The sequence below is a fragment of the Oryctolagus cuniculus genome, chromosome 1 (assembly GCF_964237555.1).
Source record: "Oryctolagus cuniculus chromosome 1, mOryCun1.1, whole genome shotgun sequence".
In the NCBI taxonomy this organism is placed as follows: domain Eukaryota; kingdom Metazoa; phylum Chordata; class Mammalia; order Lagomorpha; family Leporidae; genus Oryctolagus; species Oryctolagus cuniculus.
Window position 1 is genome coordinate 202,796,161 of NC_091432.1, and position 21,401 is coordinate 202,817,561.

The 21,401-nt window shown below is 41.5% G+C and overlaps 1 protein-coding gene across 6 annotated transcripts in view; it reads left to right on the forward strand.

Moving 5' to 3' along the window:
• The window catches only part of TGFBR1 (transforming growth factor beta receptor 1), a 73,358-nt gene extending 54,851 nt beyond the window's left edge, over positions 1-18,507 (forward strand). For all 6 annotated transcript variants that reach the window (XM_070054876.1, XM_070054875.1, XM_051843628.2 and 3 more), the window contains 4 exons: positions 5,748-5,904; positions 10,153-10,277; positions 11,250-11,380; positions 14,139-18,507. In XM_070054876.1, coding sequence (XP_069910977.1) covers positions 5,748-5,904; positions 10,153-10,277; positions 11,250-11,380; positions 14,139-14,264 — 539 coding nt within the window. In that variant the 3' untranslated portion in view covers positions 14,265-18,507. The remainder of the gene's footprint in view (positions 1-5,747; positions 5,905-10,152; positions 10,278-11,249; positions 11,381-14,138) is intronic.
• The last annotated feature ends 2,894 nt before the right edge of the window (positions 18,508-21,401 follow it).

The window sequence follows — 21,401 nt, forward strand, 5'->3', positions numbered from 1 at the left end:
CTTCTCTAATTTTAATTTTTTCTTTTCCCCTGTTTTTTTGGTTTGGTTTCCTGTTGTTTTCCTAGGTCCTTGAGATATATTAATAGCTCACTAATTTAGTGCATTTCCAATTTCTTGATATAGGCACCAGTTGCTATAAACTTTCCTCTTAACACTACTTTTGCTGTAACCATAAGTTTTTATATGTTATATTGTCATCTTCATTTGTTTCCAGAAATTTTTTATTTCTCTGTTGATTTCTTCAGTGACCCACTGTTCATTTAGGAGTGTGTTATTCAGCTCCATATGCTTGCATATGTTCTAGAGATTCTTGAGTTGTTGATTTCCAGCTTCTTTCCATTGTTGTCTGAGAAAATGCATGGTAAGATTTTGCTTTTTTTGAATTTGCTGAGGCTTGCTTAGTAGCCTAGCACATGGTCTATCCTAGAGAAGGTTCCACGTACTGGTGAGAAGAATTCTGCAACTGTAGGATGAAAAGTTATGTAGATGTCTGTTAGTTCCATTTGGTCTATAGTGTCGATTAACTCTGTTGTTTCCTTGCTGGTGTTCTGTCTGGTTGATCTGTCCATTGCTGAAGGTGGGGTTTTGAAGTGCTGCATTACTATTGTATTGGAGTCTATGTCTCCCTTTTTTTTTTTATTTGACAGAATTTAGACAGTGAGAGAGAGAAAAAGGTCTTCCCTTCCGTTGGTTCACTCCCAAATGGCCACTACAACCAGCGCTGCGCTGATCCGAAGCCAGGAGCCAGGTGCTTCCTCCTGGTCTCCCATGCGGGTACAGGGACCCAAGGTCTTGGGCCATCCTCCACTGCCCTCCTGGGCTACAGCAGAGAGCTGGACTGGAAGAGGAGCAACTGGGACTAGTAGCTGGCGCCCCAACTGGGACTAGAACCCGGGGTGCCGGTGCCACAGGTGGAGGATTAGCCAAGTGAGCCATGGCACCGGCCATGTGTCTCCCTTTAGATCCATTTACATTTCTTCTAGATAGCCAGATGACCTGTAATTAGGTGCAATACATTTACAATGGTTACATCTTCCTGTTGAATTGATCCCTTAGTCATTACATAGTGCCCTTCTTTGTCTCTCAACAGTTTTTGTGTTTTGTCTGATATTAGGATGGCTGTATCAACTCTTTTTTTTTTTTGGACAGGCAAAATGGACAGAGAGAGAGACAGAGAGAAAGGTCTTCCTTTTGCCATTGGTTCATCCCCCAATGGCTGCCACAGCCGGTGCACTGCGGCTGGCGCACCACGCTGATCCGAAGGCAGGAGCCAGGTGCTTCTCCTGGTCTCCCATGGGGTGCAGGGCCAAAGGACTTGGGCCATCCTCCACTGCATTCTTGGGCCACAGCAGAGAGCTGGCCTGGAAGAGGGGCAACCGGGACAGAATCCGTCGCCCCGACTGGGACTAGAACCCGGTGTGCTGGTGCCGCAGGCGGAGGATTAGCCTATTGAGCCGTGGTGCCGGCACTTTTTTGGTTTCTGTTGGCATGGAATACCTTTTTCCATCCTTTCATTTTCAGTCTGTGTTGCATCTTTGTTGGTGAGATGTGTTTCTTGTAGGCAGCTATAGATGGGTTTTGTTTTTTAATCCATTCAGCCAGTCTGTATTTTTCTTTTTTAAGATTTTATTGATTTGAGAGGTAAAATTATGGACAGTGAGAGGAAGAGACGGAGAGAAAGGTCTTCCATATTTTGGTTCACTCTCCAAATGGCCACAATGACCAGAGCTGGGTAGATCTGTAGCTAGGAACCAGGAGCTTCTTCCAGGTCTCCCACTTGGGTACAGGGGCCCAAGCACTTGGGCTGTCTTCTACTGCTTTCCCAGGCCATAGCAGAGAGCTGGATTGGAAGTGGAGCAGCTGGGATTCGAACCAGTGCCCACATGGGATACCAGCACTGCAGGCAGAGGATTAACCTACTGCGTCACAGTGCTGGCCCCAATCTATATCTTCTATCTGAAGAGTTCAGACCATTTACATTCAAGGTGAGTATTGATAAATAACAACTTGGCCCTGCCATTTTTCCATAAATATTCCAATTGTTTACTTTGGATTTCCTTTATACTTTACTGGCAGATTTTCTGCCTTCACCTTCTTTCATAGTGATTATCATGTTTTTGTGTGTAGCACATTCTTAAACATCTTTTGTAAGACTGGATGAGTAGTTACAAATTCTTTCATTTTCTGCTTATATGAAAGGTCTTTATTTTACCTCCATTCATAAATGAGAGCTGTGCAGGGTATAGTAGTCTTGGTTCACAGTATTTTTCTCTTAAGACTTGGATTTTATTTTATCTTACCATTCTTTCCTAGCCTGTACAGTTTCTGATGAGAAGTCTTCTGTGAGTCTCATTGGAGATCCTCTGAAAGTAATCCGGTGTTTCTCTCATGCACATTTTAGTCTTTTCTTTATGTTTTACCATGGAGCTTTTGACTACAATGTGTTGTGGAGATCTTTTATGGTCATGTCTGTTAGAAGGGTTCTGTATGTTTCCTGTACTTGGACATCCCTTTCTTCAAATTAGGGAAGTTTTCTGTAATCATTTCACTAAAAAGCCTTCTAATCCATTCTGTCTTTCCACACCTTCAAGAACTCCTAAAACCCATACATTTGGTTGTTTGATAATATCCCATAAATCTCCAATACTTTTTTGTTTTCTAATTTCTTCTTCCTCCTTCTTCCTTTTCTTTTCTTTCTTTCTTTCTTTCTTTCTTCTTCTTTTTTTTTTTTGTCTGACTGTAAAATTTCGAGAGATTTGTCTTCCAACATAGATATTCTTTCTTCTGCCTCATCGAGTCTGTTCTTTTTTTTTTTTTTTTTTTTTTTAAGATTTTATGTATTTGAGAGGTAGAATTATAGATCGTAAGAGGGAGAGACAGGGAGAAAGATCTTCCATCCGCTCCTTCACTCCTCAAATGTCTGCAAAGGCCAGAGCTGCCCTGATTCTCAGTCGGGAGCCAGGAGTTTCTTCCAGGACTCCCATGTGGGTGCAGGGGCCCAAGCACTTAGGCCATCTTCTGCTTTCCTAGGCCGTAGCAGAGAGCTGGGTTGGATGAGGAGTGGCTGGAAGTAGAACCAGCACCCATATGGGATGCTGGCACTGCAGGCAGAGGATTAACTTATGGTGCCACAGCACTGGACCCAGAGTCTGTTCTTAAGGCTTTCCACCTTATTTTTTATTTGTTCTGTTAAATTCTTCATTTCCAATATTTGTTTGGATTTTGCTTTAAAATCTCAATTTTGTGGGAAAATTTTCATTCATGTCATATATGGATTTCTTTAGTTCATGAATTTACTTCTGATTACTTCTAAGTAATCCTATGATCAGTTTTTTTTATTTCCATTTCTGGCATTTTGTCAGTCTGTTCATCTTCACATTCTAGTATTGAAGTGTTGTGTTCTTTTGGGGGTGTCATGTTATCTTCCTTATTCTTGTTTCTTGAATTCCTGCATATGTATATTATTAGGCATTTGTGATGATACTTCTTGTTTTTTTTTTTTTTTTCCCTGTGATAGCTTTTATCTTTGAAGTTAGGATCTGTTGCTTAGTGGAGTGTGTGCTCTTTCAGGACATACCCAGAGGCGTGCGCTGGGTATGGTCAGGGAGCTCTGTTCAGTGCTGAAGGGTGAAGGCAGTGTCCAAGGTAACATGCAAGTTGGGTGTGGTGAGTCTTTTTTTTTTTTTTTTTTTAATCAGAGGAGAGGTTTGTTCAGCTTTGTTGGCATATTCTCATGCTTACCTCCTCTCCTCAAAGGAGACCAGTGCCTGAGCACCAGTGGGTATAGTTTTCATCTGCGCTACCAGAAGAACCACACAAAGGATCTCTGCAGTCCTCAGTGTGAGCATGGGTTATGCAGCAATGACCCTCACCAGGGAATCAGGTGTCTCTGGGCATGTGGAGTTGCCCACATATCCAGCCATACCCTGCACCCACACAGCCAGTGTTTCCACAGTCCCCACACTCAAGGCTCCCATAGTCACGAGCACCCAGCCCCCTGTCAATTCTCCCAGGCACACTCAGGCATCTCCTCTCAGCTGGTTGCTGGGTGTGCAGACAAGAGCTGGCACAGCTGTTATGTATGTCTAAAATGCTCCCACCCTCTCAGCTAGTTACAGGACACTGGTACTGGGTGATCTGGGAGAGAGTAACATGCCCTCCCCCTTTTCCCTCTGTGTTGCCAGGTATACTGTCTTCCCACAGGGCTCTGTGCCAGACTCATGCCAGGCTCTTTCTGTAGCTTGATTGCCAATAGCTTGGCTGCTGCATTCTGGTCTCATGTCACTCCAGAGCTGGTGCTGAGGCTCTCTGCTGCTGGGGTCCTGAGTTGTGTGTGTCCACAACCTCCACATAGGTCCACAGTGTCCCTCTAGTTTGTGTGGAGTTTTCGCCCTAACTCTTCCCTGAGATTGCTTTCTCTCCACTCTTTTAAAACTATCCTCCCCTAGACTAGAGCAGTAAGTTCCCTCCCTATTCTGCAATCTTGAAGTCTCTCTCTTTTTAAGATTTACTTATTTATTTGAAAGTCGGTTACACAGAGAGAGAGAGATCTTCCATCCACTGGTTCACTCCCCAGATGACTGCAACACCTGGGTCTGGGCCAAGCCAGAGCCAAGAGGTTCATCTAGGTCTCCCACGTGGATGGCAGGGTTCCAAGTACTTGGACCATCTGCAGCTGCTTTTCCCAGACCATTAGCAGGGAGTGAGATCAGAAATGGAGCATCTGGGACTTGAGCTGGTGTCCATATGGGATGCCAGCATCACAGGTGGCAGCTTTATGCCACAATGCCAGCCCCTTAGGACATTTTCATCACTCAGGAAACCCTGTAGCTACTAGCAGTCATCCTCATTTCCCCGACCCCCAGACTCCTTAGCACTAGGCAGCCACTAATTCTGTCTCTATAGTTTTGTTTATTCTGGATATTTAATATAAATGCAATCATACAATAACTGGCCTTTTGTGCCTGTTTTCTTTGACTTAGCTTGTTTCCATATTTCATCCATGTTGTAGTATGCATCAGTATTTCATTCCTTTTTATAACAGCAATATTCCACAGTATGGATATACCATATTCTGTGTATTTGTTCATCTGTTGATGGACATTTAGGTCTTTTCCAGTTTGGGCTATCATACATATTCTGCAGTGAGCATTTGTGTTCAGGTTTCTGTGTGGATGTTTTCAGTGATCTTGAGTAGATGCCTGAGAACAGGATTTCTAGATCATATAGTAGCTCTATTTAATGTCAGAGGGACTTCCAGACTGCCTTTCCAAGTGCCTGAACCATTTTAGATTCCTACCAGAAGTATAGGGGTCCCAGGTTTTCCACATTGTAATTATTATTTCTAGTAGCACTTTTTTTTCTAGTAGTTAGTATTAAAGATAATACATTGAACACCGAATGTTTATGGACCTAGGTCAGTCTGTGACTGGTTCTTTTTAAACAAATTCACTAACAGCCAACAAACAAACTGGTAACTTGTTTGATCCTCAATCTGAGTGTTTAGACTTAGGTTGAACATCCTTTTTTGGAGCATCTTATAGTCCTCATTTCTTGAAAGAAATGTCATTTCATCAACTTTTGGAATAGTGCTTTACTTGCAGTTCTTTAGTAATGGCCAAGGTTTTATAAGTGAGATGGGCTGAAATTCTTTAATACTGAGATGATAAGAGAGACTTTTGATCCTAAAGGTGAGAATTGCTTGATACTACCTTTTAAGCAATCATGTTCAATTTTTTGTTCTTTAGGAAAACCAGCCATTGCTCATAGAGATTTGAAATCAAAGAACATCTTGGTAAAGAAGAATGGAACTTGCTGTATTGCAGACTTGGGACTGGCAGTAAGACATGATTCAGCCACAGATACAATTGATATTGCTCCAAACCACAGAGTGGGAACAAAAAGGTATACTTGTAATAAATAGTATCTCTGCAATCAGTTTCTTTTCTGTTTCCTTCTCATATGCATATACATATCTTTTCTGAAACTCACACTTACATTCTATTAGGTTGCCTTCAGGTAGACATCTCATGGTCTTGCGTGTGCCAGAGCAGCAAGGTGACTTGACTTAAAAACATGCTGATGAAAGGTGGGCTTTTTGGAAGATAGCATCATGAATTATGTTAATTATCCTAACAATAGTGTCTAACATTTATAAGCAACCTATGAAATAGTCTTCTTCATCTTTTTAATGTATTCTCTAAATTTAACTTAAATTAATAAAATTTAATGCCCTTCTCAAATGTTATACTTTGGCTAGACCAGCTATTTTCATATTTTCAATTCCTGAAAATGGGCTTTTCTCTTCTACTTTTGCGGAGCATTCGAGACCCTACTTTTCCCTACAGTTGGTCCAACTCATTCTTCACCCTTCCTTCCTCTTGGAAGCCTTTTCTGGTCCTCAGGACTCTGGTGTCCCTGCCAAGGGCTCTCATAGCATCCTGAATGAGGACTGTTGAGGCACTTAGGGCATTATGTTGTAACTGTCTATTCCACTGGATTGCAGGTTACTTGTTAGCGGCCTTGTATTTCCAGCATCCATCAAAGTGCCTAATATATGACAGATACTCAAATATTTCTTGGGTGTGGGGCAGCAGGTTAGAGGCATTGCAGCACTGGTGTCGAAGATGGGCACCATTTTGAGTCCCAGCTGCTCTACTTCTGATCTAGCACCCTGTTAATGTGCCTGGAAAGGCAGCAGAGGACGGACCAAGTTGTGGTCCTGAACCCTTGTAGGATACCTGGAGGAAGCTCCTGGCTTCAGCCTGGCCTAACCCCATTAGTTGCAGCCACTTGGGGAGCGAACTAGTGGATGGAAAATCTCTCTGACTCTGTCTCTCCCTCTCTCTCTAACTCTACCTTTCAAATAAATTTAATATATATATTTGTATATAAAATATATCAAATAAATTTAATATATATTTACATATATAATATGTGTGTGTGTGTGTGTGTGTTTGTTGAATCTGTTGAGTTCTCCTACTTAGATCATTATTATTACCCTTAATTCACAGTTGAGGAAACCATCTCATGCAGGTTATGTCACATGGATGGTCGGCTGAAGAGCTGAAATTTCTGACCTAAAAACTCTTCCTGTGTTTGTCACATCTTGTTACCCAAACACTTCTTCAGAGCCACTGTGTTGGCCTTGGAGAGGGCCAGCAGCCATAGCCTGTATTTATGATCTCTGGATTCAGCGGGGACTCTCAAGACTTTCAGCTGGCTCGGGAGTCCTCCATAGTGGTTGCTGCAGGGCTTGGTGGGTCCGGATCTATAGTCTTAGTAGGTGTTTAATGCTTCAGAACCCTGTAATGTATCAATAGGAGAAGTGGCATTCATTTGTGTTTGGTATTTGGTTTCCTGTAGTATATCCTTGCCTTTCCTTACATCTTGTTTTAGTGAGAAGACTTTTAGACTAAGATACATAGTCCTAGGGCTGGCACTGCGGTGAGGTGGGTAAAGCCACAGCCTGCAGTGGCAGCATCCCATATGGGCACTGGTTCGAATCCCGGCTGTTCCACTTCCAGTGTAGCTCTCTGCTATGGCCTGAGAAAGCAGCAGAAGATGGCCCAAGTGCTTGGAACCCTGCACTTATGTTGGGGATCCAGAGGAAACCCCTGGATCTTGGCTTTGGGTTGGGCCAGCTCTGGCTGTTGAGGCCATTTAGGGAGTAAACCAGCAGATGGAAGACCCCCCCCACACACACACACTGCTTCTCTGTAACTCTGCCTTTCAAATAAATAAATACATCTTAAAAAAAAAAAAAAAAAAGATAGATTATCCCACAGGCAACACTGTGGTGTAGTGGATAAAGCTGGTCTCTGCAGTGCTAGCATCCTACATGGGCGCCGGTTCAAGTCCCAGCTGCTCCATTTCTGATCCAGCTCTCTGCTATGGCCTGGGAAAGCAGTGGAAGATGGCCCAAGTCCTTGGGCCCCTGCACCTGCATGGGAGACCTGGAAGAAACTTCTGGCTGCTGGTTTCCTACTGGCACAGCTCTGGATGGAAGACCTTTCTCTCTGTGATTCTACCTGTCTCTCTAACTCTGCCTCTCAGATAAATAAATAAATCTTAAAAAAAAAAATATAGTCCTTGCATAGAACATGACAAAAGACATTTGTAGTAATCACACTTTTTAAAAGATTATTATTAAGGCCTGCGCCACGGCTCACTAGGCTAATCCTCCGCCTTGTGGCGCCGGCACACCGGGTTCTAGTCCCGGTCGGGGCACCAGATTCTGTCCTGGTTGCCCCTCTTCCAGTCCAGCTCTCTGCTGTGGCCTGGGAGTGAAGTGGAGGATGGCCCAAGTGCTTGGGCCCTGCACCCCATGGGAGACCAGGAGAAGCACCTGGCTCCTGCTTTCGGATCAGCGCAGTGCGCCGGCCGTGGCAGCCATTGGAGCATGAACCAACGGTAAAGGAAGACCTTTCTCTCTGTCTCTCTCTCTCTCTCTCACTGTCCACTATGCCTGTAAAAAATAAAATAAAATAAAATAAAATAAATTAAAAGATTATTATTTAGGCGCCAGCACCGTGGCGCAGTCAGTTAATCCTCTGCCTGTGGCGCAGGCATCCCATATGGGCGTCGGTTCTAGTCCCGGCTATTCCTCTTCCAATCCAGCTTTCTGCTATGGCCTGGGAAAGCAGTAGAAGATAGCCCAAGTCCTTGGGCCCCTATACCCACATGGGAGACTGGGAAGAAGCTCCTGGCTCCTGGCTTCAGATTGGCGTAGCTCCAGCTGTTGCGGCCTTTTGAGGAGTGAACCAACAGAAGGAAGACCTTTCTCTCTGTCTCTCCCTCTCCTCTCACTCTCTGTAACTCTAACTTTCAAATAAATAAATCTTAAAAACAATTATTATTTAGAAGAGGGATTGGGGCTGGTGCTGTGGCACAGTAGGTTAAAATCTTTAAAAAGTTGGTTTAAAATCTTAAAAAAAAAAAAAGATTATTATTTAGAAGAGTGACTGGGGCTGGCTCCCTGGCACAGTTGGTGCCTCTACCTGTGGCACCAACTTCCCATATGGGCACTGGTTCTAGTCCCGGCTGCTCCTCTTCCAATCCAGCTCTCTGCTATGGCCTGGGAAAGCAGTAGAAGATGGCCCAAGTCCTTAGGCCCCTGCACCCACATGGGAGACCAGGAAGAAGCTCCTGGCTCCTGGCTCCAAATTGGCGCAGCTCTGACCGTTGCGGCCATTTGGGGAGTGAACCAACAGAAGGAATACCTTTCTCTCTGTCTCTTTCTCTCACTGTCTGTGGCTCTACCTCTCAAATAAATAAATACTTTGAGGAAAAAAAAAAAGTGACTGAAAGAGAAAGATTTTCCATCCACTGGTTCATTCCTCAAATGGCTACAGCAGCCAGGGCTGAGCTAGGCAGAAGCCAAGAGCCAGGAAATTTATCTGAGTCTCCATTTCAGTGGCAGAAGCCCAAATATTTGTATTTTTTTAAAAAAAGATTTATTTATTTATTTGAAAGTCAGAGTCACAGAGAGGCAGAGGCAGAGACAGAGAGAGAGGTCTTCCATCTGCTGGTTTACTCCCCATATGGCCACAGTGGCCGGAGCTAGGCCATTTAGAAGCCAGGCACTTCTTCCGGGTCTCTCATGCAGGTGCAAAGACATAAGGACTTGGGCCATCTTCCACTGCTTTCCCAGGCCATAGCAGAGAGTTAGATCAGAAGTGGAGCAGCCAGGACTCAAATCAGCGCCCATATGGGATGCCGGCACTGCAGGCAGTGGCTTTACCCACTGAGCCACAGAGCTGGCCTCCCCAAGTACTTATATTATCATCTGCCTCCCAGATACATTAGCAGGAAACTGGTTGGATTGGAAACAGAGGTGGGGATTCAGTCCCAGGCACTCTGATGTGGGTACAGGTATCCAAGTGGCAGCTTACCTGCTGTGCTACACACCTGCTCTGTAGTTGTTAGATGGGCAGACAGTGTGAAACTGCTGTTTCAGCATTTCATGGGATTTAATTGGCATCATCAATTTACACATCAGTTTGTGTATTGAATTTTTTTAGTCTAATCTCTCAACTATGTAATACTCTGTATATGCCTATGTATGTTCTGTGTGGAGAAATAAAGTTTATGGAACAGTTAAAAATAATGTGGCCGCCATTCAGTAAAATAAAACATTGACTTCTTTTTTAGGTACATGGCTCCTGAAGTTCTAGATGATTCCATAAATATGAAGCATTTTGAATCCTTCAAACGTGCTGACATCTATGCAATGGGCTTAGTATTCTGGGAAATTGCTCGACGATGTTCCATTGGTGGTAAATTGCTCTCTTCTTTCCCAGCAGTTTGTCATGAGCAGAACTTGTTGAAGAATTACATTCTTTCCTATTGAATTATATATAATGTGTCTACAGTCTGAAACAGGTGATCACTGAGAGTGCCAGAGAAAACAAAGGGGGAATGACATGACATACAGATTGTACAGCTTTATTTTAGTGAATTCTTTTCCTGTTTCCATTTGAATCTTGGCAAGCATCAGAAGCCGATTCCTTGTTACACTGGGATAGACTTATGTGTCACAGACCGCTGGTTGAGAGGCTGGCTAGGAAGTTATTTTAACATGTACCTGGATGATACATTTTTTTCCCTTGAGATTGTGGTTATTTTCTCCAACTTGATAGCTGTAGACTACATATACAGAAAACAGTGACATCATCATTCCATCCCGTGACTTTCAGTACATTTGTTCTGACTTTTAAGTTTCGTTTCAGATTGAGCACTTTGTAGTATTTACCGAGAAGCAGTCTGTTAGACTTGGAGCCCAGGATTGATCGAGAGCTATAGACTCAGGTTTTTGAGGCAGCGAGGGACAGAGGCTCTGTATAGTGGCAAATAGGACTTGTAGTTGACAGTTGCATGCCGACAAAGGGACTGGCACTCTGTAGGATTCACATCCTCAGCTGAGCACACATGTGTACTGAATGAGAGGCTAGAATAGAAAATCTCATTTGCTGCACAGTAGCCTTCTAGGCGAAAATGGCAATCTGGTTATCACAGCTCATAGTTAACCATCATTGAAAAAAGCCCGTGCTGATCTCATGGCAGTGTTGAGTTTCATGATGTGAGCCCAGAACAGACGGGCAGGGGCGGAGCTTGTTGATGCAGATGTGGAGCAGAGAAAGCTGTGAGTCCTGGGCACTGTAATAGGCCCTTTGGGTGATCCTTTTAATGGTTTGGCATTAGCTGAATAAATTTTTCAAAATAGTTTGTATTTTTTTTAACCAATCTAGGAATTCATGAGGATTACCAGCTGCCTTATTATGATCTTGTACCTTCTGATCCATCAGTTGAAGAAATGAGAAAAGTTGTTTGTGAACAGAAGTTAAGGCCAAATATTCCAAACAGATGGCAGAGCTGTGAAGTGAGTATTTCTTTTTGATACTAGGCAAATTTCTGAACTGCATTTGCTTAGTTGCAAAGTGAAAATTAGCTACTTTTTCTTAAGGAAAATGGACAAGAATTCTCTTTTTTCTTTCCTTTTCATAGCACTTTATGCAGTAGATAAAAATGAAGCAATTTGCTTTCCACAACACACTGAAAGGGCCCTGGAGCACTTGCAGTGGCCATTAGTGAGTCCAAGGTTGTTTAGGTCCGCCCAGTGAGCTTAGGCATCGGCCTTGTCAGTCACTGTTTCCCTTCAGCCAGACAAGCCCAGAGTGATGTGGTAAGTGCTGGACAGGGAATAGGACGTTTGCAGCCTGAGCACCCGCTGCATGCACAGGCTTTATTTTTGTTTATTTTGTTTTTTAAAGATTTATTTATTTATTTGAAAGAGTTAATACAGAGAGAGAAGGAGAGGCAGAGAGAGAGAGAGGTCGGTCTTCCATCTGCTAGTTCACTGTTCAACTGGCCACAATGGCCAGAGCTGCACAGATCTGAAGCCAGGAGCTTCTTCTGGGTCTACCATGTGGGTGCAGGGGCCCAAGGACTTAGGCCGTCTTGTACAGCTTTCCCAGGCCATAGCAGAGAGCTGGATCAGAAATGGAGCAGCCAGGACTTGCACCGGCACCCATATGGGATGCAGGCATGCAGGCAGCGGCTTTACCCACTGTACCACAGTGCCGGCTCCGAGGCTGACTTTGGACAAGTCACTTTGCTGGAACTTGGATAAAATTATCCAAAGGTACTTCCAATGAGTTTGTTTTGTGTTCACCTGATTGCCTGGATAACCATTAAACCAGGAATTTTGAGAAAGTGCTTTCTATTTAGTAGTGTGAGCTTCTCAATCCAGGTCTTAGAAAATGTTTTTGAGGTATGTTCTTAGTTGTGAATTTAAAGAATTTGTAATTCAAACTGTACACAACCTGTCCTTAATTGCTAGCTGTCACTATTGTAATATTGGTTGAGGCAGGGCCTGTCCTTCTACATGTGATGTTTTGCAGAGTGGAAAGCTGGTCACTTCAGTAACCGATTTTCCATCTTAAAATAAGGTGAAACACTGCAGATCTGGGATATGGAGAGAGCTTGCTGCTTCCAACAAAATCAAGTATCAAGGCCCCAGGGAATACAGAACAGCATGCTCAAAGAATCCACATGCAACATAGTTTAACAGATTTGATGTGGATACTTCAAAGTAGAAACTTCATTCATATACTCATTTAATATTTGGAGCAGATTGCTATTAAACAGATGGCTTTTAAGGCTTCTAAGCATGAAGAAAAGTTAGCAGTTAACATTAAGAACACATTTGCAATTACTATCACATGCTGAATTAATGCCATCACTGTCATTTTTATTTTTTCTCAATTTGGTTAGTTTTCTATGTATTCATCACCAATTCAATGTTTGACTTTCCTAGGGTTTTATAAATCTCCTTTCGGTAACTGAAACATATCAAGAATGTGAATGTGAAACAGCTCCTAAAGACGGCTCCTCCAAGTCTTCCCACCACTTCCAGTCTGAACTGGCTGCTCTTGACCAGCTCTGCAGCTTCACACTCGAATTCTCTTTGCCTCTTTATGCTCCTTCCTGGATCTCAGCTCTGTTTCTTGATTTGTTCACTTGTTCCCTCTTTTGTGTCTCTGCTAGATGTTACTCTGTCAGTGAGACATTGCCTGTGTACCTGTTTGAGATGCCGTCTCTTTCCCTAGCATATTTGATCTCCTTCCCTAAATTATTTCTCCCTTTAATATTCACCACTATCTCCTAGTTCATGTATTTTACAATAATTTATTTATTATGTGGCTTAGCAAGGCCCATCAACAATAAATACACTAGTATTTTATTTCTTTGAGGATCTTACTGATAGGTTTTTGATATGTTCTGCTTTGTATATAGCTTCTGTGTTCTCCAGTTTGCTCTGTTCTCTTTCAGCTTCTGCATTTCACATGGTTGTCCTCACATGTGTGACAAACTTATTCTGTCCCTGGGTGAAAACGTGGCTCAGGAAGTGCTGGGAAACTGGTGCAGGTGCAGCAGCAGTGTGGACTGGGGAACGCAGGGCAGTCTCCCGGGTCACCTGGGAAATCACTGGAGTCTTGCTCTTGGGCTGCTCTGATTTTCCAGAGAAGACTCTTCCGGTCTCCTACCTGGAGAAGCATGCAGTTGCTGCCTGTGTTTTGGGCAGAAAGCTCACCATCTTAGCACTCAGTATGTTTTCAGTATGAAACTTCTACCCTTGTGTTCCTCAAGCCATAAGTCTTGTTACCCTCTCAGATTAAAAACAAAACATAACAACCTCTGGTTTCCTGTGGGGGTGAAGTTGGTGGAGGAAGGTATCTGGGGCCCCACTCCGCTCTTTGAGTTTGTCCTCCTGTTTTTACCCTAGGATTGGTCTGTGCAGTTACTGTCTCGCTTTGGGGCTAGGATCAATGTGAGTTAAGCTCCTGCATGGCCTTGCCCAGCTCTGGTTAAGGATTCAGCTTTTTCAGGTCTGCTAGGTACGTCACACCTGTCCATCTGGTTCTGACAACAGTGGCTGACAACAGTATGCCATCAACCAAAATTTAAGTCATTTCTAGTGATTGGCAATTACAGATAACACTTACATTTAAAAAAAAAACAAACCTGTATATATGTCATTTTAAATGAAAATTTACAGGAAAAGATTCTTACCCAAATCAATGGAAAGTGGGGCATGCTTCAACTTCTTTTTTTTTTCTTTCTGTATTTTCTTGTAGGCCTTGCGAGTAATGGCTAAAATTATGAGAGAATGTTGGTATGCCAATGGAGCAGCTCGGCTCACAGCTTTGCGGATTAAGAAAACATTGTCACAGCTCAGTCAGCAGGAAGGCATCAAAATGTAATTCTACAGCTTTGCCTGAACTCTACTTTTTCTTCGGCTCTGCTCCTGGGTTTCAGTTTGGGAGGTCATTTGTTCTACCTCACTGAGAGGGAACAGAAGGACATCGCTTCCTTTTGCCACAGGACAGTAAGGTCCATGCAAAGCGTCCCAGGAAACAGCCACGTGGGTCCTTTCTGTGCACTATGAGCGCTTCTCTGCCAGGACGTTACAAAGTGTTGTGTAGTCTACCTTTATTTTTTATTAACAAAACTGGTTTTTTAAAAGATGATTGCTGGTCTTAAATTTAGGTAACTCTGCTGCGCTGAAGGTCATCTTTAAGGGTAAAGGAGCTGGGTTCCCGAGTTCCGGAAGACATTTCTCACTAAAGAACGCGATTTACTCCTGGTTAGTACATTCTCAGCGGATTCTGAACCACTAAAGAGTTTCCTTAATTCAGACTTTGAATGTACTGCTCTGTGCTTTTTCAGGATCTTAAAGCTAATACTTTACAACTCTTATCTTGAGTCTAAAAATGACCTCATATAGTAGTGAGGAACATAATTTATGCAACTGTATTTTGTATACTATTATTGTTCTTTCACGTTTTCAGAACATTACATGCCTTCACACTGGGATTGTGCTATACCAGTAAGTGCCACTTCTGTGTCTTTCTAATGGAAATGAGTAGAATTCCTTACATGTGTTGGAACCTGGAGTGTTCAGATTCAAAAAGTTTACTTATCTAGGTGACCCAAACCTTTTTTGTTTGTTTCTGAAATTATTTTTGTGGTAAGTCATTCGGTATTCATTTTGGAAATGCCTTTCTCCTACAAAAATGTGCTTAAACCACTAAAGGAATGAAGTGGCAGTAAATTAGCAAATTGCTATCATGGTTGTGGTTGAATATTCTCATATCATGCATTTGCATTTTAATTGTGTTGTCTAAATATACTTTAAGAAATTCAAGTGGCACTCTAGATGCATATAGTACTTTAATAACTTAAAGTTTGTAGCGTACAGACTAATTTTTCTAAAAGGGAAAGTTTGTCTAGCTGCTTGTGAAAAGTTGTGTGGTATTCTGTAAGCCATTTTTTCTTTATCTGATCAAAGACAGTGTTATTTTTTTAAGAAATGGATTACATTTAAAATTAGGGTATGGTCAATGCTAAATAATAGGCCTTTTATTAGGAAGGCAAAGGTAGTTAATGTGACTAGGCAGCAGGGTGTGTGAGAGTCACGCTTGTCTTGTAGGAGTAATGTTTGGGGGTTTCTCTATGACTGAGGTTAAAGGTAGTGTAGTTTTGAGGTCTCAGTAAACTTCAAGGAAGGCAGCTTTCGTTCGGTCTTTCCTTCTGTGTGCAGATTCTGCAGTTTTGTCACTCGCATGGTTATGTCATGAATTCAGTGCACCCGTGAGGCTGGGGAGAGGTGTTAGCTAAAGAACATTCTGAATTTAGATTCTCCATTTACAACTAGTTTTGGTCAGATTATATGGTTAAAGCAGACTTGTCATGGTCTTCTCACGTCAAGTTGAAACTAGTTTCTAATAACTGGATTTTACTCCCAGTGCTGTAAAGTTCTTGCAGGGCTTTTACAGTTGTCCTAGTCCTTTTTATCACTGTGATCTTATTCTGAAGGAGAGAGAAGCTATGGCAGCTGTGAGGCCAGACTGACTCTGTAGTGCTGCCAGTCCCCATGGAAGGGGCAGAATAACCCTACAGGTTTGGTCTGAAGAGAGGGTGGCCATTTATGCTGAATAAGTTGTGTTCTGATAATGTCTTATCTCTTACAATGAATTTAAAAGACTATTGGATCTTAAAGCCAAAGTAATTTTAGAATGAGTGACATATCACATAGGAATTTAGTGTCAATTTAATGTGTTTAAAAACATGGGAAAATGTGCTTAGAGTTAATATTTCAACTACAAATTTGAGGTTTTTTTCTGTAGCTACCATTTTGTTGAAACAAATGAGTAAGTTTGGGAGGTTTGTTTTTCTAATTGTGTTCTGTTACTTGTTTAATAATCTCTAATTTTGTAATCAGGTACTTTTTTTTTCTTTGGCCATTTCTAAGCCTGCCAGATCTGCTTTATGAAATCCAGGGGACCAATGCATTTTATCAGTAAAACTATTTTTATATATCATTTTAAGAACATACCAAAAGTTATCTGATTAAAGTTTATTGCATGATTTCTTACTTTCATAGACAATAATCAGCTTTTGCTGAAGATATTCTTTATTAAATCAAATATTGAGTTACAGGATACTATTTTTGCTTAAGTGGATAAAATGTACTTCTGATGAATCAGGGAATTTTTTTTTTTTTAAGTTGGAATTTAGTTCTAAAATGAGTTTACAGATTATTGCAGCTAATTCTTTTTTTTTTTTTTTTTTTGGCTAGGGATGGTTTGATAAACCCCATTTGGCTAATACAGAAAATGAAAGTAACTTAAAAGATGAGATGGATGATTGCTGTGGCCATAACTGTAGATACATTTGACTAGAATAATGGTTTTGTCATGTAGAAACACAGATCTTTGTTTTCATTGCCTGTCCTAAGATGCTCTCCTTCTAAGATCCAGCTTCACAAATAACCTGTCCATATTGATTCTGTCAGTGTCCCAGGTCAGTGGGGCATTGGCTTCTCGAGTTCTTCCTTCAAAGTGTGAGCTCTGTTTCTCCCAGTCTGCTTGCCTTCCTGCTGGTCTCTCTGTCAGAGGCCAGTGCCACCCTCCCCTGCCTTTTGACTGGAGAGCTCGCTGCTTTTGAGACCTGGAATACAATGGTTGATTGAAATTGTCAGATATACTTCAGTTTCCTTCAGTTGCTGGATGTCGCAAGGGAAGGGCCTCCAAGTTTTGAGATTGAGTAGATGAGGGTTGGGATGCTCCTGCTGTTGTCCTGCTTTGACTTTAGCCGTGGATGAGAAGTGGCGTGGTATATGGTGGTAGCATGGCAAAGGGAGTTGTACCAAAAGCACTGGCCCTTTGTGTTCCTTACAGGACAAGGTGAAGGCCTGAATTCTGCTGTAATGATAGTGCTCAAGAAGTGCCTTGAGTCAGAGTACAGTGCCATGGCCATCACGAACTCAAGTTCAGTTCTTATTGAAGTCCATGCACAAATTCCTTTTTTCCCCTCTGTCTGCCAACTGTCAGATGTAGACAGTTTTGTAAAACAAGATGCTAAAGTGCTACTTAAAACACAACAGCAGAACCAGCATCCCATCAGACATGTCCTGTCAAAGGCTTATGTTTGTCCTTGCACTGAAGGAATGACTGTAAGTCAACTTTTTTCGTTTCTTGATCATGTCAATGTTCTAGCTCCAAGAGGTGGAGATTCCAAATAATGTCTTTGTTACAGCTGAGCAGAAAATGCCAATTTGAGTATCTTGAGATCCTAAAGAATAGCTCTGGATGTGTCCTGCAGTTTCTTGTGTCTGCTTTGGAATGCGGGAATCCCACGGGCCCTCTCTAGGAATGCTGGACTTCTAGGTCGTCATGAGGATTGTCAGTACATGAAACTTCTCAATCCCATTATGCAATCTTACTTGCAAATGCAAACTTTTTAAAATATGGCTAATAACATTCAGCCTGTTTCTTAAAACTTCAAAAGAACTTCAGTGAGGTTGTTTTTATTTTTAAACAATATTTGTGAATTGAATATCATGAACCATGTTTTGATATCCCTTGTTCACATTGTGCCAATGGAATGGGGTATTTGATATTTCTTTATATGTCAAGGAGATGCTTCAAAATGTCAAATGCTTTAAACTTAAATTACCTCTTAAGAGACCAAGGTACATTTACCTCATTGTGTATATAATGTTTAATATTTGTCAGAGCATTCTCCAGGTTTGCAGTTTTATTTCTATAAAGTTATGGGTATTATGTTGTTAAATTACTCAAATGGTACTGTATAGTTTATAATTGTACCCCCAAATGACATCATCTGTTCTTTGTTTTCTGTATTTTATTGTATTTGTGCAAAATTCTTTTTGGCTTTATCAGTGTAATCTCTACCCTTTCAGATATGTACAGAAAATGTCCATATAAGTTTTCATTTAATTGAATGATTTTGAGAAGCCTGTAAAGAGGAGAGAAAACATAAACTACATTTCCCCATAAGTTTTTAAAAATTGTATATTGTATTTGTAGCAGATTTCCAGACGAACTGTAAATAGAAAATAGAAGAGTGACGCGTATGTTGAGTCCTAACACTACAGTAGAAAAATGCAAGCAATGCAAATAAATTACTTTTTTTCCCCGATTGCTAGTGGCTGTGTTCTTCTCTGAAAGCTATGGAAAAACCAGCTTCCAAGCTCATTCCAATTGTGAGAACTCAGTTCCCTGTGGTTGTAGGACTGAGGTCCTGTTTCCTTGTTGATGGTCGATACGGGCTCATTCCCTGTGTCTAAAAGCCATTCACATTCTTTGGCTCCTCCATGATGAAAGCCAGCGACAACAGATTGCGTGCGTCTCACATTTCATCTCTGATCTCCACTTCTGCCTCACCTCTCCTCTCCTGTGTTCTTCTACCACATCTCTGGTCATTCTATCTTTTAGGGCTCATGTGATTACCCTGGCCCCTTCTGGATGATCTAGGACAATCTCCCTATTTTGAAACCTCGATTTCATCTGCTAAGTTCTTTCACTGCAGTACTAAGATGAATGTTCATTGAAATAACCAGAGGATGAGGAGTTACACTTGCCTACCATGATAATAATTGTATGGTTTCTGTTTTTAAAAGTGGCATGGGTTGTTTAAAGCAATCATTGTAACACCCTGTTGTTGGGTTTATAACATAGATACAGTTTCCTATCACAAAGGAGAGGTAGGAAATGGAACTATATTGCAGCAACAGGAATCACATTAGTCTTCTTGTGATAGATTGGGATGCATGTGGTAGCTCTTACTGCAACTGCTAAAACACCACTCAAAAATACCAACAATAACAGAGAAATTATATTGGTACACTAAAAAATACTTAAATGGGAGGAGGAGAGGGACAGAGAAGGAAAAAAATATGAGATACTTGGAGACCAAATAGCAAAATGGCAGTCACAAGTACACCATAGCGATTTCATTTAATCTCAATGGACTAAACGCTTGAATCAAAAGATAAAACTTGTCAGGATGAATGAAAAAGCAAGAATCAACTCTGGTATTGGCAGAGGCATGCTTCAGACACAAATAGTTTGAGAGTATGGCAGAGTGTATACCAGGCGAACAGTAGCCATAAGACAGCTGGAGTGGTTATGTTAATATAAAAGTGGCTTTGAGACAAGAAATACTACCAGGAGTTGACAAGGACATTTCACATGATAAAAGGGCCTGTGTATCCGGGGGCTGTAGCAACTGGAAGTGTACACACTTAACAGCTCTAAAATGCGTGACGAAAATACAAAACAGAAATTGACAAATAATATTTGGAGAGCTTGATAGCCCATTCTGAATCACTGATAGAACGACTTGACAGGAATCACCAAGCATAGAAAAGACCTAATGCTATCAGCCAGCTTGTCCTGACATTTATAGAGCACCAGCAGCCGTACACACATTCTTTTCAAGAGCACATGGAACGTTCTCCAAGGAAGACCATCTGCTATGCCGTAAAACAAATCTCTATGAATTTAAAAGGATTGAAATCAAAGAATGTTCTTCAGTCATGTTGAAATCAAATAGAAGTCAACAGAGAAATTTTGCAAATCCCCAAATATTTGGAAATAACCTATGTATTACAGATACCACAGGGAAATTAGAAAACTGCATGCAAGCGAAAGCACAGCGTTGACAAATTACATCGTGCAGTTAAAGCAGCGCTGAGAGGGAAATTTATAGTTTTAGATAAGTATAGGAAGCTATTTAAAGTGCATGACGTTACAAAAGCAGCATGTGTGAAAATGGAATTAAAAATTATTTTGGTGTAAGATATTTTCAAAATCTTTATAGTTTCTTCATAATATGCATTTTCTATGGACTCCTTTAAAGACCCTTTGTAGATGCAAAAGTCCTTAAAACAGACTCTTAGTAAATGGAATGCAGCAACAAAGGCCAAGATTTATACACTGGGACCAAATGCAGTGTGCCCTGGGGTTACAAGTTCTGTTAACATCCAAAATTCAAGTAATATATCATACATCTTAACAGAAGGAACAGTGAGACCCATATGATCAACTAAATAGAAGAAGCATTGGACAGAATTCAGTGCTCATTCATGATGAAAGCAAACTGGGGATAGAAATCAATTTCTCAATCTAATGAAGGGCATCTGAAAAACCTACAGTGCTGTGGCACCATCCCATATGGGCACCCACCCAAGTCCCGGTTGCTCCACTTCCAGTTGAGTTCCCTACTAATGCTCCTGAGAAAGCAGCAGAAGATGGTCCAGTGCTTGGGCTCCTGCACCCACATGGGAAACCTGGATGAAGCTCCTGGCTCCTGGCTTCTGCCTGGCCTAGCCCTGGCTGTTGTGGCCATCTAGGGAGTGAAAAGCAGATGGAAGATCTCTCCCTCAGTCTCTCTGTAACTTAGAAGTAAATAAAAACATCTAAATAGAAGAGAAGAAAGGGAGGGAGGAAAGAAGGGAGGAAGGCCCCCAGATGACATGCTGCTGGAAGAACCCCTTTCTCTTAAATCCAGGGCAAATCAGGGATGTCCACGCTCACCATTTCTTTGTAACATGGGAGAGATTCTTTCTAGCCCTCTCCCACCCATTTCAATTGGAAAAAAGTAAGACTGTCTCACAAATAGTGTGACCCTGTAAGATTCTAAGAAGTCCTTTAAAAAATATATAAATTAAGCAAGGTTGGAAGATACAGTATTAATACTGAAAAGAAAAAATGAAGTGATACTGGTTCAGTGAACAAAATCTCCAAAACTAAAAACTCCACTCAGAATGACATCAAAAATAATACAAGAATATATTTTCACTGAAAAACTAAAAATTATCATTGACGTGAAAGAGGATCTAAACGAATGCAGACACCTTCCATGTCCGTGGATTAGGGGATTCAACACTGTTTCGATGGCAGTTCTCCCAAATTGCTCTATAAAGATCCAGCTCAATCTCCATTAGTATTCCAGCAGAACACTGCTTTATTGGCAAACTGAACCTAAAAATTATATGGAAATTCAAAGTATCTAAAATAGTCAAAATAGTT